Source organism: Oreochromis aureus, linkage group 15, assembly GCF_013358895.1.
Source record: "Oreochromis aureus strain Israel breed Guangdong linkage group 15, ZZ_aureus, whole genome shotgun sequence".
Classification (NCBI taxonomy): domain Eukaryota; kingdom Metazoa; phylum Chordata; class Actinopteri; order Cichliformes; family Cichlidae; genus Oreochromis; species Oreochromis aureus.
The window spans coordinates 25674408-25688732 of record NC_052956.1 but is presented as its reverse complement, the minus strand read 5'-3'; the positions used below and the strand labels follow the sequence as shown (position 1 = coordinate 25688732).

Below are 14325 nucleotides of genomic sequence, written 5' to 3'. Positions count from 1 at the left end.
AGACCTTCAGAATACTGTATATAATGTAGGCATCATGGTGCTGATCCAGAATCCTTCCATTATTATTTATTACTAGAGCTACAATAATAAAGCAATGAGGAAAAACAATAATAAATATGAAATAATGTATTTATGATGATTCCATTTGTTTCACTATCCACTCTGTGCCGGAGAAAGCTTATTACATTTTTTAACTGTAGAGATACAAAATTTTACTGCTATAAAATCAGCATTTTAAAATATAAATCTACTATAATCTGTGTCTTAATGTATGTTCTTTAAAATACAGCGTATGTTTTTAAATATTATAATTATAATAATCCATAATTATGTGGACATGCATATTAGATCGTTTTAGTGAAATATAATCCCTCCAGAAAGGCAGGAAAAGCCCTGTAACTTACTTTAAAACTAAATATGTTCCCTAAAACGGTGACAGAGCTACAGACCCATGGCAGCCTTACCCAGTGAGCCAGCAGCTATGACCAGCACTACTTGTGCAGTTAATAAAAGGACAGGTAATGTTTGTCGCGCTGTTGCACACACAGCACGCTCATTTGTTTCAGTTCGTCAGTTGTCACAAGACAACTTACCAACGTGTACGTAATAAGCTAACACTCCTGTGTGCTGTAGACTACAGTGTACGCTGTACACCTACTTACCGGTTTTGTCGCATCAGTCTGTGTGCCTGAGGTAATTTGTGTTTCTCCTACAGCTCCGGACCGCTAAAAATGCGCGTGCTCTTTATGAGCTCGTTCCCGGCTCGTAACCAGCGCGTTCTGCCGTCAAGGGCGATCATTGGTTAATGGTGATCATGTGACTGATGCAAGACAGATCCTTTTATTTAGCAAATTGTGATTAATAGTTAAATATTATTGTCGAGGGGCACAGACAAAAAAATATATATATTTTTTTTTTAAAAAGTTGCCTCAAGAAAAGGGCACTTTGGGCACCCATCAGGAAAGGGGCAGGTGCTCAAGCACCTCTAGCACCCCCCTCTGCACGTGCCTGGTGTACAAGTATGACGAGGTCATTGAATCAGTGTCTGTTATGAGTCTCAAGTAAGTTGCCTGCAATGATATTTAAGGTCCAGCAGGTGTCAGTATGGAGCAAAACAGCAACACTGTGTCGACACAGTATCGATACAGTTTGGGGAATGTGCTGAAACGCTTCATGAGGCCTCATCTACCCATCACTAGGAGGCACTTCCCACCTCTTACTTAACTCCTCACTACGGGGAGACACTTCCGGGGCCCACAAGCCCGTCTACTCACTACTAGAAGGAGCCTGTCCAAAACCTAGGAAAAAAAAACCTGTGTAGAGCCACAGGGGAAAAAACAAAACAAAAAACACCTCACTCACAGTTCATCCTCAGCTTATATAGCCTCAGAGGTGATTGCTGACTAGGCCCAGGTGGTAAACAAGGCTAATCAAAAGCAGCTGCGTCCTGGGGAGAGAAAAGAGTGAGAGAGGCAGAGGGGGTAGGAGTGGCAAGAGAGGAGGAGGCGGCGAGAGCAGGCAAACACCCCACCCACACACTCCTACAGCCTCACAGGATGTAACAGGAGGCTATGGTTATTCCAGGATCCACATGATGTTTTTCTGTCTTTTTCCAGTCAAAGCTTCATGGTGAATATCAGTATGTTGTATTTCTCTGAAACTCAGTTCACAACCAGCTCCACTGCATTCTCAATAAGTCTTCTTTTTCTTCTTCTGATTTTGGTTTGTCCTTCTAGGAGGGAGGAAGACTGGACAAAGACACTCTGTGGAAGAGAGCCAGAAATTAATAACAAGTATGATTCAGTGCAGAGAGGTCTATTAACACATAGTGAGTTAAGAAGAAACACCCAGTGCATCATGGGAATCCCCCAGCAGCCTGTGCCTATTGTAGCATAACTAAGGGAGGTTTCAGGGTCACCTAATCCAGCCGTAACTATATGCTTTAGCAAAAAGGAAAGTTTTAAACCTAATATTAAATGAATAGATAGTGTCTGTTTCCTGAATCCAAACTGGAAGCTGGTTCCACAGAAGAGGGGACTGAAAACTGAAGGTTCTGCCTCCCATTCTACTTTTAAATATTCTAGGAACAATAAGTAAGCCTACAGTGTGAGAGCGAAGTGCTCTAATGGGGTGATATGGTTTTCTTATATGGAAGCGATCATGGCTCAAGAGTTGGCAGTTCGTCTTGTAATCGGAAGGTTGCCGGTTCAAGCCCCAGCTCCGACAGTCTCGGTTGTTGTGTCCTTGGGCAAGACACTTCACCTGTTGCCTACTGGTGGTGGTCAGAGGGCCTGGTGGCACCAGTGTCCGGCAGCCTCGCCTCTGTCAGTGCGCCCCAGGGCGGCTGTGGCTACGATGTAGCTTGCCATCACCAGTGTGTGAATGGGTGGATGACTGAACGTGTAAAGTGCTTTGGAGTCCTTAGGGACTATGTAAAGCGCTATACAAATACAGGCCATTTACCATTTATAAAGCAACACTCTATTTCTCCAGGCTAAATGATGATCTTCTAAATTTGCGACACTCCATTTCCTCTCCAGCTTACGAGTTATCTGCTTTAGGCTATGTGTTTGAGAATTATACCAGGGAGTCAAGTACTTCTGAGGCTCTATTTTTCACAGTATCCAGTGTCATACGTAGTGAGAAGGTAAAGTTATTAACAAGATAATCGACCTCTGTTGGAGTAGCGTTCAGGTAGCTGCTCTGCTCTGTGTTGGTACAGGGCATTGAAGATGATAACAGTGGGTTCATTATATTCATAAACTTAGTTACAGCACTTTCAGAAAGACATCTACTGTGATGAAATCTACTCCCCACTGCTGTGTAATCAGTTATTGTAAATTTAAATCTTATCAGGAAATGATCAGACAGGAGAGGGTTTTCGGGAAACACTGTAAATGTTCAGTTTCTATGCCATATGTTAAAACAAGATCTAGAGTGTGATTAAAGTGGTGGATGGGTTCTTTTACATTTTGAGAGAAGCCAATTGAGTCTAATAACAGATTAAATGCTGTGTCGAGGCTGTCATTTTAGCTTCTACATGGATGTTAAAATCACCCACTATAATTATTTTATCTGAACTGAGACTAAATCATATAAAAAGTCTGAGAAATCAGACAGAAACTCTGTGTAAGGCCCAGGTGGACAATAGATAATCACAAATAAGACTAGTTTTTGAGCATCTGGGGTGGACAAAGCTAAGCATCAGGCTTTCAAATGAATTAAAAGTCTGTCTTGGTCTTTGGTTGATTAATAGGCTGGTGTGGAAAACTGCTGCCACACCGCCCCGCCAGCCTGCGCTTTTTTTCTGATAGCTAGTATATTTATTCTTAGGTGCTGTTGAGGATACTGTATTGTTCTTTCTTTGTGATTTTTTTATGTTTAAGTCTTTTTTTTGCTGATTTTTAGTTTGTTTTTTGTCTGTTTGGGAGCTGACACAGTCTCTAAGGGGGTGGGGTGGGGGGGGGGTGGGGGGTAACAGGAGGAGAGAAGCTGCAGAGAGGCATTTAAGACTGCAACTCTGCTTCCTGGTCCTAGCTCTGGATGGTCACATTTTGCACTGTACAATCTAGTTTTTTCACAGAACTTATGCAAACACTTGCCTTAGAAAGGCTAAGCATAGCTTACTAAAGTAAATACTACTGTACTCACTACTGTGAGTACACAGCGCTAAGAACAATTTGATATTTTTTGAGTGAGCAGTACTAATTGTTTACCCACTGACAAATATTCATTCAAGTTCTACTGAATTATCAAACAATTTGTGGTAACTTGTTATTTTTAATTGAATGCAACAAAAATAACATTATGTTTTATCATGCTTTAACATTGAGATTTCTACTACAACACTTAATATAAACACTGTATGTAAGTATGATTCAAAAAGAATAATTGACAACACTATCTGTAATGCAATTATTTAGTGTTATTTAATAAAACTTAATTATTTAGTTTCCTTCTAGAACCACCTAGGCTGCTCTAAAATATCTGTTCATGACATTATTTTTTTGTGAGCATTTACGGTCACATAAGGGTTTCTCACCAAACAGATTCAGTTATGATCAAAAATGTTTACATTTCGATTAAAATGGATCCAACTGATGATAGAAGCAGACAGTAACTGCAAAACTGAGTCATTGTCCATCCCGGACACCAGGGGACGAAACTGAGCGACCCTTTCTTCTGCAGCCAATCAGATAACCCGGAAGCAGTAACAGGAAGCTCTCCAGCTGGAGGGAAGATATGGGTTTGATAAAATCTGATTTATGAGGAAAACGAAGCTCAAAGTTTGTATTCAGAGGCTGAAACCTGCTCAGATCAAAGGTACAAAACATCAAGTTGATGAGAGCCAGAAAGACTCAATAAATCAGCCTTAAAATCATATTTTCTGCTCGAGTGACGCAAAGAAACCGACTAATTCCTGCAGATTCGTTTTTTGTTTACATATTGCATGTATTTACATAGTTTTGTTGATGCCAGTGTTTGTTCTCTGATATGAAAACACACAGGGCGCCTGTAAATGCAGAGTTATTGTAATGTTGGGCGTGTTACGTGAATTTTGGCGCTAAATCTCCATAGTGACAGCTCATTTAGATGAGAGGAAAGCAGAAATGGCGCCGTTAGAAATAAAGACTGAGCTTTAATGTGAGTTAAATAACAGCCGGCTGATGGAAAACACTTGAAAGCAGAAATCAGTTATTTAATGTCCATATGGGGATCCACATGATTTGGAACAATCCGCTGAACTCACCTACACGAACACAGATGTAAATCGTGACTCTTTAGGCGCTAATGTCTCATTACAGAAGCTTTTTTTTCTTTGAGAGACATTGTAACGTGCTTTTAGAATCACAGTTTAAAATGCTTAATCTGTACAAATGCGAGTTGTTGTTTTTTTTAATCGAAGTCAGAGGTTTCGTAAGCGCTCGTTTTAATCATTTTGTAACAGCAGTTACGGAAAGTTTTGTAACCCGCAAACAAAGAGTTTGAATTTCCCGCAATCGTGTAGGGGTCACGTGAGCACTTCTCTGGACCTGATTGGCTCGGTCCCTCCCGACTGTTTAAAGGGACTCCTCGTATTGGCCAGCAGTTCGAGCGCCAAGATTCCAATAAAAGGGCGAGCTGGCAGCAGAAGCCCTTCACTGCCTCAGTCTGTCCGCTGCTACTTGCTTTGCTTTCCGCTCTTTTTAGCTTCTTAGTTTTTTTCTTTTCTTTGTATCCTTTCGAACCCGAGAAGTCACGATGCTGTCCGCCCGCTCCCCGCTCTCCATGAAGAACGAGCAGACCCTCAGCGGGCAGCTGGACAAAATGTCTCTGGACAAAGAGAACACGGTGAGGCTGCTTCAGCTTCCCGCTCACAGAGGCCGCCGATTCTCTGTCGTCACCGATCAATCACAGGTATCGATAAAGAGCCCGTTTGTGTGCTGACGGTCTGTGTCTCCTTTCAGCCCCCGGGCCTGAACAGCAGCCGCATCCTGGCGTCCAAAACCGCGCGGAGGATCTTCGACGCTGCTGCGGTAAGTGAGAGAAAAGCCGCAGGAAGCTTCGCGCTTTTAGCGGATTCCGCATATGAGTGGACCGAGTCGGTGCTGAGCTCACTGACCACAGCTCCGTGTGTGTGTTACTGCGCAGATGTGGCGCCTAAAGTGTGGCCGTGGCGCCAACAGTTAGCGGCTGAGCTTGAGGTCGGTTCGGGGTTCTAGTTCATTAGGAACAGCTGCTGTGGTGTTCAGGCTTCATGCTGTTTCTGTTATTTTGTCCACCACCTTCAGTTCAGTGAACGATAAAGGCAGCAAGTCTGCACAAACTTTCACTTTTCATTGTTTTTGCTCCAAAATCATTGAATCAACTGATCAATAATCCTGAGCAATGGTCTTTGTCTTCAGCCCAAAGTGAAAAAGAGCAGCAGCTCGCAGGAGGAGCCTCTGCTGAAGGAGAACCCTCACCGCTTCGTCATCTTCCCCATCAAGTACCATGACATCTGGCAGATGTACAAGAAGGCAGAGGCATCCTTTTGGACAGCGGAGGAGGTGGGTGGAGCTGCTGTAATGGGGCGGGGCCTGATGCTGGCCACAGTGATGCTGACGTGCTCTCTCTGTGCAGGTGGATCTGTCCAAGGACCTGCAGCACTGGGAGGCCCTGAAGGACGAAGAGCGCTACTTCATCTCCCACGTGTTGGCCTTCTTCGCCGCCAGTGACGGCATCGTCAACGAGAACCTGGTAAGCTGCCGCGCCCGCTCTCACAGATCGTTCGGAGGTCACGGACGGCTGTAACGCTCTTGTTGTCGCTCTTTGACCACCAGGTGGAGCGCTTCATGCAGGAAGTGCAGGTGACGGAAGCCCGGTGTTTCTACGGTTTCCAGATCGCCATGGAGAACATCCACTCAGAGATGTACAGCCTGCTGATCGACACGTACATCAAGGACCCCAAAGAGAGGTACGCAGGTGGCGGGGCCAAAAACTGTTCTCTACTGGCTTAACTGGCCTGAACTGATCTAACTGGTGAGTGACTGTGTGTTCCTGCCCTCAGAGAGTACCTGTTTAACGCCATCGAGACGCTGCCGTGCGTGAAGAAGAAGGCCGACTGGGCGCTCAACTGGATCGGCAACAAGAACGCCACCTATGGTAAATAAGCCGCCGCTCATTAGGCCACCTGGCACAATGGCTCCGCCTCCTGCAGCTTCATTGATTATTGTCTGTTTATTGATCTGAAGGAGAGCGCGTGGTGGCCTTTGCCGCCGTGGAGGGGATCTTCTTCTCGGGCTCGTTCGCCGCCATCTTCTGGCTGAAGAAAAGAGGCCTGATGCCCGGCCTGACCTTCTCCAACGAGCTCATCAGCAGAGACGAGGTGAGGCGCCGTGCTGGTGTCGGATCGCAGGTATTGATCCAGTGATGATGTCATTCTTAACGTGTGTGTGTGTGTGTGCGTGCTGCGTTCAGGGTCTGCACTGTGACTTTGCCTGTCTGATGTTCAAACACCTGGTGAACAAACCGCCCAAGGAAACTGTCATCAGCATCATCAAGAACGCCGTGGAGATCGAGCAGGTCGGTCCCAGCTTCACCTGCAGCTGCTCTGCTGGGCCCACTGGTTCATGGTGGCTTTGCTGGTTCAGGATGGCTTTAATGGGTTTACTGGTTTGTTTACAGGAGTTCCTGACTGACGCTCTGCCCGTGAAGCTCATCGGGATGAACTGCGACATGATGAAGCAGTACATCGAGTTCGTGGCCGACAGACTGCTGCTGGAGCTCGGCTTCTCCAAGGTAACGCCCACACAAGTCATGTGATCATGTGACTGACCTAAAGGCAGAAAAACAGCATCACGAAACATCTCATCTGAGCGACAAGCTAAACTTTTAAAAATGCATATATATATTTATCAGTTCCCACACAAAGACACATCTTAGCAACTCATTGACCTCAGAGAGCAACATAATGAAAGGGATGATGGTGTTGAGTGATGATGAAGTGCGCAGGAAGTACGGACCTCAGCCGGTGATGGGGCTGAGTGCTGCTGCAGACTCTGATCAGAGGACGAGTGGTTCTCTGACGGGCAGCGGCAGCGCGACACAGACGCCTGTCTGAACTCGCCCATGGGTGGGGTCAGGTGACCTCGGGGTTGGAGCAGTGGGCAGAGCTGACTGACATGGTGTTTCTGTGTGCAGATCTACCGGGTGGAGAACCCTTTTGACTTCATGGAGAACATCTCCCTGGAGGGAAAGACCAACTTCTTTGAGAAGCGGGTGGGCGAGTACCAGAGGATGGGCGTGATGGCGGCGCCCACGGACAACACCTTCAGGTTGGACGCCGATTTCTGATGCTGGAGCGTCCCTGCCATCACACTACCTCCGTCCCGGTGCATGCTGGGACAGACTCTTGGACTTTAAGGGTCAAATGATGATCTCAAACTTTATTTACAGACTTGCGAGTCTGCGAGCCACAGCATTAGACCTGATCAGATCTAAAGCTGCGGCTCAGTGCTGTGTAAATATGTCAGGGTTTTTAAATGTGTACAGTTTACTTTTTTCTTTTTTTTTTAGTGTAGTTTTTTTTTTTTTTTTAAAATACTGAGCTTTAATAAATGACTCGGTGAACAGGAACCGGCTCTGGTCTTTTTCTTCTGACATTAAAATTACTCAGTTCAACTTAAAGGTTTTAAAATCTGGTTCCTCATGTGTCATCTGATTTAACTGAGAAAACTTACAGTCAGATGTTGAGTTCACAGAGAAAACTAATCTGAACTCAACATCTGACCCAGGGTCACGGCTGGGCGGTGATCTAGTCCCCGTGGTGACGCCAGCACCACTTCACTTATATCATCAGCAGCTGCTTTTAGAACAAAACAGCTGGACAGACTTTTATTTTGAAAACACGACAAGACAGATGGGTTTTTTTTAGTAAAAGAGGAAATAAAGTTAGAATCTGTTAAATGGTTACGGAGGAGGCGTCAGTGATTTTATTTTTTTCTATGGCTTGGTGTTCATGATGGCGAGGAGGTGCTCAGAGGACTCTCACGGCGAGCAGCGTCACATCTCCTTTCACCTCCACCTGGTTGATGGCGCTCAGCTCCTTCATGCGGTGTTTGTAATCGAGCTGGTGCTGCCCATTCATGGCAACTCTGAAGTGCTGCGAGTCGCAGCGGATGATCATCTGTGGGGAGATGACAGCAGGTTTAACCAAAAAAAAAAAAAAATCACATGTAGATGTTAGGGCAGGGGTCAAAGGTCACCTCAAAGTATTGCCCCGCAGTAAAGGGGAAGGAGGCGAGCACTGTCTCCTCATGACCCCAGCAGTCGGACAGAAAGGAGTTCCTGACAAAACGCGCTTCTTCAAGCGAGGGTTCAGGTGGAGAGCGATGTCGGACCCAGTCGCTGGCCGCAGGTTCACGCAGAAACTGCAACAGGAAGTGATGTCATTAATGAGCCATGAAAGGCTAAACCGAAACTCTGAACTGCTTCATGTTTACTTTCTCTGCAGGTTTATGAAAGAAGGTCTGTGATGATCAAGTGACGGTCACATGACTCAGGTTTAAATTTATATTTAAATAAAACCTGTAAACTCTGAAAATGTTTCAGTGACTTTAATCCAAACATTATTTATTTAAACTTGAACTTCAGTTTAAGCTGATCAGTTTCTACTGGCTCCAGACTTCAGGTTTACTACGAAGTTCATCACAGTCAGGTTTTCATTGTGTTAGTCGGCACAACAAAACCTAAACCCCACAAACATGTCTATTGTGAGGGCGGTTATTAACTGTGACTCTGGCCCTCTGCTTCAGGCTCTGAGCAGCTTGTGGAGTCAGCTTGTAAATCAGAGCCTGTATTCACAAAGCTGTGACTAATTTATTATGAATTTAAGAATATAAAACTTTATGATGTCATTAACAAGAACAAAATTTTCACTTAAGTTAATTTAAGTTCTGATCGATGCCTCACTGATTGTCGCTTTGATCAGATTCTGTACTGGACTCTTACAGCTGTTTATTATCCTTACCTCTCTGCGTTCTGATTGGTTTCTCCTTTGATGATGATGCTGCGTCCAACGCTCAGCCCATTAACCAGCTGACCTCTGAACGGGATACTCTGCAGGAAACAGGAAGTCACAAACAGGAAGTCAGACGCACAAAAACATTTCCCTTTTTTTTGGCTTTATAGTTTTAAATATAAATTTAGATCTGTGTCTTCAAGTTAGAGGATCATATTTTGGGTGTCAAATAAGATCAATGATCTCACTGATTAATGTAAGATCAATTGGTGAAATATGATAAATCATTTTCTTTAACTCTGATTTCTTTACCAAAATATGATTTCAGGCCAACCATGTGGTCTGATATAATATGACTGATATAAAAAACAGATTTTAATTGATCATATTTATGTCAAGTAAAAGAAGCTAAAAGTTGCTTAAAAATAATTCATTCAAATTTCTTTGTATTAAACTGTTGTTACTGTAGGAAATAAATTCATCATCAATCAATGATTTGATCAGGGAAAACTCACCAAATCACCTGATGAGGAGAACACCGCTGAAAGCATGAAAAAAATCTGATTAAAATCTGATCGACTGATCCATAACTTTAGCCAATCAGAACACATCCCAGCAAATGGAGCATGGAGGAATCAATCATTTAACCAACGCTGATCAAAAACCAGACGCAGTTTTTCCAGAAAGGTCCACGTTTCGTTACCCTGTGATGACTCGTGTCCTGTGCTATAAAGATACCCACGTTATCTTTCTGTTATGATCCACTTACACTAACAGTGAGGGTCAGAGGTCACACCAAGCTGGTTATCAACTGGGTAAGTAACTCAGGATTTGACCTGTGCAGTCACATGAAAGGGGCGGGGCTTTCATACTTGGAGGCATTTCACGGATCATGTGACTTTTTTTCCACAGAAAACAATCCCTATGAGTGCCAGCCATCCAGAGATGTTATCAGACAGTGATTTCAAATCTATAGCGAACGTAAAACTATACAAGTGAAATGCAACACAGATATAAAGACAACTGATCAATATTTGCTGATATGGTACACAGAGCAACAAAATATGGTTTGAATTCCAGTCAAATATTTGCGTCAAGTACGCTGCTGTTTATTTCTAAGGTGACGGCTGCATGGAAACACCAAAGCTTCCTGTCCCATAGCTTGATACATGAGATGAGAAATCCCTTCAGTTTCTCAGTTTTCTGACTGAACAGGAAGTGTTGGTGTTAAAACATGCTGGGGAAAAAAAGAAAAAAGTGGCGCTCCCAGCTGATTTTAAACTGAAGCTCTGAACATAACCTTCTCCCAACCTGCAGACTCGCTGCTGTTTAATCTTTGCTCCCAAACAGCTACAAATAAAATCTGAATTCAAGCACAGGATAGGTCTGTGTACAAATCTGATATCAGTACAGAGATGATTTAATCTCTAATCTGGTTTGAATAAGTTAGTATGGCAATTTAACCCGCTTTAACCCAGGATTAACCTTGAAGTTACCTGGATAGGACAACATCCTGCTTCACAGTACAGGCCTCTGAGAGGACTCGCATTTCCATGGAAACAAACATTCCAGTGTTTTAATTGAGCAGTCGTTACTGGGATGCTTTTAGAGGGAAGCTTTTTATCAAGGCGGTGTGCTGCTGCCCTTTCAATTCATTTACACCCCTCCTTAAAGCCCCATTACAGCCGCTGCACAGGTCACTCAACTCGCTGATGACAACATCACCACAGCGCCGTAGCATTTCAAGTCTGTATGATTTGTGAATCTCTAAGCGGTAAAAACCAACACGACTGGAAACGTGTCTCCAAACCAGCAGCAACACAAACAGTGGGGTTCTGAAAAATGTGTGTGAGCACCTGAAATTACATCAAAGCAACGGTGGATATGATGTCACTTTGGTCCAATAGTGCTGTTCAGCTGATTTTTATTATAAGAATGTTTAGTGATTATATTTCAAGCCTAAAGTTTTATATTTGAAACTTTTCCAGCATCATCTTCACGTCTGGTAAAATGGACTCAAACCTGAGTTTGTGCATCTGTTCTCATGCTCATCTCTGTGTCCTGATTGGTCAGACTGCCAGCGGGAGAGGTGGGGCTCTGAAACAAACAAACAAACAAACAAACAGGTTAACCCTCTGAAGGTAAAGCTGCAGGTTGCCATGGGTTAAAGAGACACTTACTGAGCTTGGGGAAAGGATGCCCACAGCCTGAACTTTGACTTTTCCTGAGATGCTGATGGTGTCAACACGCTCCAGCTCCACTCTGTGTTTGTACTCCAGCAGGTGGGCGCCGTTCACCGCCACCTGAACAAGCACGGAAAACAACACATCGCTGGACACCAGTTTGACCCGCTACGAACAGGTAAACTAAAGTTCTGCCGTGCTGACTCTTCTCTGACACCTGATTGGTCAGCTCGTCTCTCACCTTGAACTGGTCTTTGAGGATGAGGATGATGAGCTCAAAGTCGACCTCGAGCCTGAAGGGCATCTCGTAGTGGATCTGCTCGCGGCCCCAGCACTCCTTCGTCAGCGTGTTGCACACGATGCATGACTTTTTGATCCTCGGGTTGAAATGGAATGCTACGTCGGCCCGCGGCTTCACGCTGCTGCCGCAGGTGAAGTCCACCTGGAACCTGCAAGACAGCGCGGAGAGAGAGAAGATCCCACTATAAGAAACTGCATTACGACTCTGATGTTTCTTTTTCAAAATATATCTGATTGATGATGAAGATTGGCATCCTCACCTGTCAGCACCAGACGGCACAGAGCCCTGGATCAGAACCATCTCACCCGGCAGGAACCCACCCAGGATTGTCCCAGCAAAGGGAATCGACTGTGGACAGAAAACCACAAACATGAGGAGGGTCAGGTGACCACAGAGAACACCTGGAAACACCTGAGAGGAAGGACTAGATCGGTGTGAATGAGCCAGAGCTCAAACCTCCGTCAGCAGCTGATCAGATTAGAATCTGAAATTAGAATGTAACAGGAGAATCACAGAAATCCTCCTGTTTTCACTCAGGGTATGTTCACACTGCAGGCATCAAATCCGACTTTTCTGACCCTATGCGACCCATATCCGGTCATGGTATGACAGTTTGAACAGCACAAATCCGATATTTTCAAATCCGATCTAGGCCGCTTTCATATGTGGTACTGAATCCGATACATATCTGATGTTTTAGAAAGTGACTGCTGCTTGAATGGTCATGTCGCATTAAATCCGTCTTTTACGTCACTGACACGAGACAGACGCCAATTATCAGCGCTGGAGAAGCGCCAGAGAAGACATCGTGAACGCTTCCTGGCCGTCCAGTGTAGATGTTAGTGAAACTGTTGGGAAGACACGTTGGAGAAACGTGAGTTATTTGTACTGTATAATCTGCAGATTCTGACAGAAATCTGCAACTATCCTTTGAAGCGCCACTCCTCTCAAAAACAGCAATAAGGATAATTATTAGGCCATATGTAAATAACAAAATAACAAAATAACTTTATAAGTTAAAGCAAAATTGGGAAACGTATTAAGGGCCATCAGTCAAACAATACTATTTGGTCCGAGTCTAAACAGAGCGGCTTGTGTGTGACGGGCTGCTTTGAGGGCCGTGAACGGTTCACACTAGAGCACGTTTCCTGTCACATTTTATTTGTAGTGTGAACAACCGGATAAAAAAAAAAAAATCGGATTTGATCACACACATCTAAACCCAAACATACTTAAATCATACTTTAAAGACCTGGTCTCTAATTCAGCCTGAAAAAAACAAAAAACAAAACAAAAACACACTGAACCCACACAGCATCTCATGTGACTGAAACTTGTCTCAAGCCAGCCTCTCTGAACGTGTGTTCCGCAGGGCGGCGGTGATAAAGGTTTGCTTCAAAACGTCTATAAATAAAGTTTTTAGGAAATTATATTGAAGCCGAACTCTTCCTGTTGTTTGTCAGTGTATTCAAAACACTTCAGATATTTTTTAAAAGAATATTTAACATAAGATATTCATTGTTTTAGGCTGTTAGGTGAGCTAAAATGCTAACTGGTCCCTTCAGAGAAGAATCGTCGATCAATAATCGATTTATCCTTGAAGGTGAGAATAAAAACTGATGATACAGATCAATACGAAACCATAGGACATCTTACCGGGTTGTGGAACACCTGTCTCGGGTTGGAAATCGACATTTTGGCGCAGAATAGCGTCTCCGCAGCTATTTCTGACTACTTCGTTTGTTTATTTCCGCTTATGACGTCAAGCGGACCACGTGTTTAAGGATGAGCCCGAAGACTACAGACCGGAAGATAAAATCAGAGCTTCAAGTCACAGTGATGTCAACTGAATTCTCGTAGAAATATACTGAAAACCACTTTAAACTAAAAAGCGTGTTTTTTTTCTTCTAAACTGTTGTTATGTAAACCACGCTGTGGTCCTCGGTCATGACGTCACTGTCCTCTCCTTAGAGACTGTGGAGGTTTGGTGGAAAATCAGTCGTGGTTCCAATAAATGATTGATGGGAGACTGCCAGGCTTCAGTTTGACCCCTGATGTGAGAAAAAGCAGTAAATCATCTCAGTGAACATTGTTGTAAAAATGTGGTTTGCTGAGTGATTAACACTGAAGAACTTCTGGAAAATGTTTTTATTTATTTTGGAATAAAATGTATAACTGCTCAATCTCCACGAGTGCTTTGAGGGACCTGCTAGTTCTTAAAGTTACCTTCACATAAAACTGCTGTCAGCCACTAGGACAAAGAAGAGACGAATATTATCATCATGTCTGACTTGCATGTTTATAACGTACGAACACCGAAGTGCCAGCCTTTGAGTTTCATCTAGAACACAGATGGGTTT

At 43.9% G+C, this 14325-nt stretch overlaps 2 protein-coding genes across 2 annotated transcripts; one reads left to right on the top strand and one right to left on the bottom strand.

The window, feature by feature from the left end:
* Positions 1–3951: 3951 nt before the first annotated feature.
* LOC116312537 (ribonucleoside-diphosphate reductase subunit M2) lies at positions 3952–8097 on the top strand. Its single transcript, XM_039599098.1, has 10 exons — positions 3952–5331; positions 5448–5516; positions 5886–6029; positions 6103–6219; positions 6303–6436; positions 6530–6624; positions 6714–6847; positions 6940–7044; positions 7147–7260; positions 7663–8097. Exons 1-10 carry the CDS (start codon positions 5242–5244, stop codon positions 7813–7815), a joined length of 1155 nt encoding a protein of 384 aa, XP_039455032.1. The 5' UTR covers positions 3952–5241; the 3' UTR covers positions 7816–8097.
* Positions 8098–8422: 325 nt separating this feature from the next.
* LOC116312390 (galectin-8) lies at positions 8423–13754 on the bottom strand. Its single transcript, XM_039599101.1, is given in 11 exon segments — positions 8423–8647; positions 8727–8818; positions 8821–8891; positions 9491–9579; positions 9997–10022; position 10583; positions 11504–11578; positions 11662–11784; positions 11906–12113; positions 12225–12313; positions 13622–13754. Coding segments are annotated over 11 exon segments (963 nt in total). The 5' UTR covers positions 13661–13754; the 3' UTR covers positions 8423–8497.
* Between the last annotated feature and the right edge of the window lie 571 nt (positions 13755–14325).